Source organism: Lolium rigidum, chromosome 2 (genome assembly GCF_022539505.1).
Source record: "Lolium rigidum isolate FL_2022 chromosome 2, APGP_CSIRO_Lrig_0.1, whole genome shotgun sequence".
In the NCBI taxonomy this organism is placed as follows: domain Eukaryota; kingdom Viridiplantae; phylum Streptophyta; class Magnoliopsida; order Poales; family Poaceae; genus Lolium; species Lolium rigidum.
Window position 1 is genome coordinate 204535959 of NC_061509.1, and position 3980 is coordinate 204539938.

The following is a 3980-nucleotide window of genomic DNA, read 5'->3' on the forward strand; positions in this document are numbered from 1 at the left end:
CCTATTCACCCCCCCTCTAGGCGACATCTCGATCTTTCAGATTGGGATGCCCAGCACCAGCGAGGAGGCGCCCCAAGGGGCGCCCCAACCACTAGTGCCTCATAATGGTTGTAGGATGACTCGATGGTCATAGAACTTGATAACATCATGCGAAACAGTTTGAAGCTGCTTCTCTCTCTCTCTCTCTCTCTCCCCCCCTGTCTGAAGGTCAATTCTACAGGACACCTTTGCCTTCAATTTTTTTTCGTATGGTCCAGTAAAATCATTGTTGTTTCAAAAAATGTACACACATATTATGATTTTTTTTGAAGTTCACATATATGTTATAGGTAACCTTTTTGCAACATAAAAAAATTATATAATTATCCAAAACGACTAATAAAACAATTTAAAAAGGATATGATTTAGAGTTATCAAAAACAAAAAATGAAAGTAAAACAGTACCAGCTTATTGGGCCAGCCCATCTTGTGTCTGCTTCAGGCGCTGGGTGGGCCGTTCGATGGTAAATGTGGTGAACAAGAGCTCCCTGCGCTTTTTTTTTCTAAAAAAAAGAGCTCCTTGCGTTCATTCCCATTTCCCAGCTTACCCATCCACTCTCCAACTAAAGAAAAAAGAAACTCCGGCGACATCGCCGCCGCCATGGAGCGGTGGACCGGCGACCTCCACGTCCCGCTCTCCCGAGGCGGCCCCCTCTTCCGCGTCGCGGCCTCCCTCCTCCTCACGCCCTCCAAAACCCTCGCCGTAAGGATGAACGTCTCCCCTGTATCCGTTTCCTCTCCCCGGAGCCTGAAACGACCCTGATGCCGGCCAGGTTCCACGCGCAAACGCGATCCTGTTCACGGGAGACCGCGCCCGCGGCACCGGAGACCCGGCGATCGAGCGGCTGTCGGATGCCGCCTACCTCGCCGGGCTCCTCGCTGGGAAGCTCGCCGGGGATGCCAACGCGTGGGTGGTCGATACCGCTTGCTTCGCTGGGCCGTTTGCGGTCTACCGAGAGCTCGTTCCGTCCGTGGACACCGTTGGCGACCCTGAGCGGTATGACCCCAGTGGCCTACCAGCGGCGGCCGGCGTTGCCAACATCTTGACACAATGTATTCGGGAGGTATGTTGTGGTAAATTTGGGGAATAATATTCAGCGCTAGTCAAATTTGTGCCAACGTGTGATGTTACAGCGACTGAGGTGTGTCTGGGGTGGTATTTTTTTCAAATTTTTGGATAGGCTCGGGAATGTTCAGTTCAACGCTGCTTCTGTTAGGTCCTAGTATCATTCTGAAATTAGTTTACTGAATACATCTTGGATCCATTTCTGAAGAAAACAGAATAAGTGGATCCTCTATTGGGGTTTAGGATATGTCTTTTAAGTCACAAGTTGCACATGAATGTATTCTCTGTCACTTATTAGCCTCTTTGTACCACAAGTTATATTCAATAATGTGCCCTCCAATCATATTAACCCTCTCAGTACATAAGCAGTTCTGATTTTCTGGTGACAATTCTTAGCATAATTATGACATATACTGTTGTAGTACACTTCCATTCCCTTTAGGGCATGTTTGTTTGTAGAATTAGATATTATCAGAAAGCCTCGCATTCCTAGTAATCCTATACCCAGGGAATAGAGACTAAACAGTACTAGAGCGCCATGTCTAGTACAACACTGGAAGACTGCGAGGGTTATTAGATTATTCATAGATTTGACGTGGGAACCGGGTACATTTTCTGGTCCTTAGTTACATGGGTCGTCTGCACAAGTATAACTCATACTGATCCAAGAGGCCTGTGTGGACCATGCCAAGTTTGCCCACAGTCTCTTCGCGGCTTGCGCACATCATTTTACCATGTTCCTCATAGGATGATGGTGTTGTGCAATCTTTGAGATTGACAGTAGTATGCAATCTTCAGTCAAATGCAACTGACATGCTTGGCCTTTTATGGATGAAGTTGCCTGCACATGATTTAACCAGGATTCTTGGAGAGACGATGAATAGGTTAGCAAAGATGCTGATGTTTATGCTTGATTCAGTTCAGTAGTACCATAAACTAGCATAATCTTTCGTGCACTTTCATGGGCTGGTATTCCAAGGTAACTATTTGAAGGTGATAGTAATACCACAAACTACCATATTTTTGTTACATATTAATGTCATATTCTATCTTATTATATTGATTCCGGATGATGGTGAGATGCCCCATGTTTAGTGGGAATCTCTGTAGGTTAACTGAAACCAAAGTAAACACTTTTAATGCACTGCTGCTTAGAAAATATATCCTTCCCATCACTGTTGGAGAAAACCTACCGTGTTACTAGTTTACTGCTTGTGTATGCTTATGTTTGTGTTCTTGTGTGCTAATGTGGGTTCTTGTTCTTTGATAATATGTTAGTGTTCTTTTGTGCTAATGCGGGTTCTTGGCCTTTGATAATTATGTGCATACTGAGATGTCCAGTTTTCCTACAAGATCCCACCATTTAAGTTTCATTTTATGTAAAGGTGATAGTAATCTTGTTACATTGTAACCTTGTAATCTATCTTATATGATTATGGATAATGGTGAGATGCCCTATGTTTAGTGGAAATCTTTAAAAGATAACTGAAACCAAAATAAACACTGTTAACAGACTGTTAATTAGAAAATATATCTTTCACATAACTTTTGGAGAACACCTATTGTATTAGTAGTTTACTGCCGTGTATGCTTATGTTGGTTTTCTTGTGTGGCAATGTGGTTACTTGGTCTTTGATAATTATTCGCGTACTGAGAAGTTCTGCTTTCTTACATATCCTACCATTTCAGTTTCCTTCTATGTATTTATTTATTACATCAAAATAGTTCGTGTGGTATCTATGTCTTTCCACTTTCACTGAATCAGCATATCGTACTCATATTTTCATTTCATGTAGTCATACTAGAGTTCACCAAGAAATCTGTGCCTTCTTGTATCTCTCTATTTATTTTTCCCATTTCTTTCTTTCTGCCAGATACAGAATATGGTTACTAGTGGCTCATTGAAGGATTCAAAAAGCAATCAAGAACCCACTTCATCAATACTATCGCACTCTCCTCCTAGGACTATCATTCTGGGGTTCAGCAAGGGTGGAGTTGTTGTCAACCAGCTTGTGACAGAACTTTCCTATTGGTTCTCCATATCAAGAAAAAGTTCAGTTGATGTTTTACAACGAAGCACAGCCCATCTGCTTGTTCCTGCTACAGCTAGTGATGTTTTATCAAGTATTTGTGAATTCCATTATGTGGATGTTGGCCTGAATTGTACTGGAGCATACATTACTGATCATGATGTGATCAAAGGGGTAGCCAATTATGTTTGCCATGCTAGCAATAATCTCTTTTTTGCCCTTCATGGTACTCCGAGGCAGTGGTCTGATCCGAACCGCCCTTGGATCTGGGCAGAGAAAGACAGAATGCTAGAATTGCTTCATGATGAGGCTAAAAGATGCGAAGGGAGATTGTTGCTAGCTGAAAAGATGTACTTTGATGGTAGACCACGTAGTCTGCTGATGCATTTTGAGATTTTGGAAGCAATGTACATTTTCTGATTTTAGTCTCTGCAGCTTGTAGCTTGCAGTCCCTGATCACAATGCGCAGAGAATGATAGAATGTGAATATGTCGAAGGGTATTAAATCTGTTTTCTTCTTTTCCAACTTCACAGGAGCTTCACTCCTTCAGGTCTTACGTTGTGCTAATGTGGTTTCTTGGTCTTTGATAATTATCCGCATACTGGGATTTGTCTTCTTGTGTGCTAATAGGGTTTCTTGGTCCTTGATAATTATCCGCTTCTGGGATATTTTTCTTACAAGATCCCACCATTTCAGTTTCGTTCTATGTATTTATTACCTCAAAATAGTGTAATTTTTGCATGGATTCTATGTCTTTCCAGTTCCACCGAATCAGCTTTATATATTGTACTTTTTCATCTTTTGTAGTTATGCTAGAGTTCACCTAGAATTTTGTGCCTTTTTT

At 42.1% G+C, this 3980-nt stretch overlaps 1 protein-coding gene across 1 annotated transcript; it reads left to right on the forward strand.

Moving 5' to 3' along the window:
- The first annotated feature begins 640 nt into the window (after positions 1-640).
- Positions 641-3677, forward strand: LOC124690486. Its single transcript, XM_047223871.1, has 3 exons — positions 641-763; positions 813-1103; positions 2980-3677. Exons 1-3 carry the CDS (start codon positions 641-643, stop codon positions 3553-3555), a joined length of 990 nt encoding a protein of 329 aa, XP_047079827.1. The 3' UTR covers positions 3556-3677.
- Positions 3678-3980: the final 303 nt, after the last annotated feature.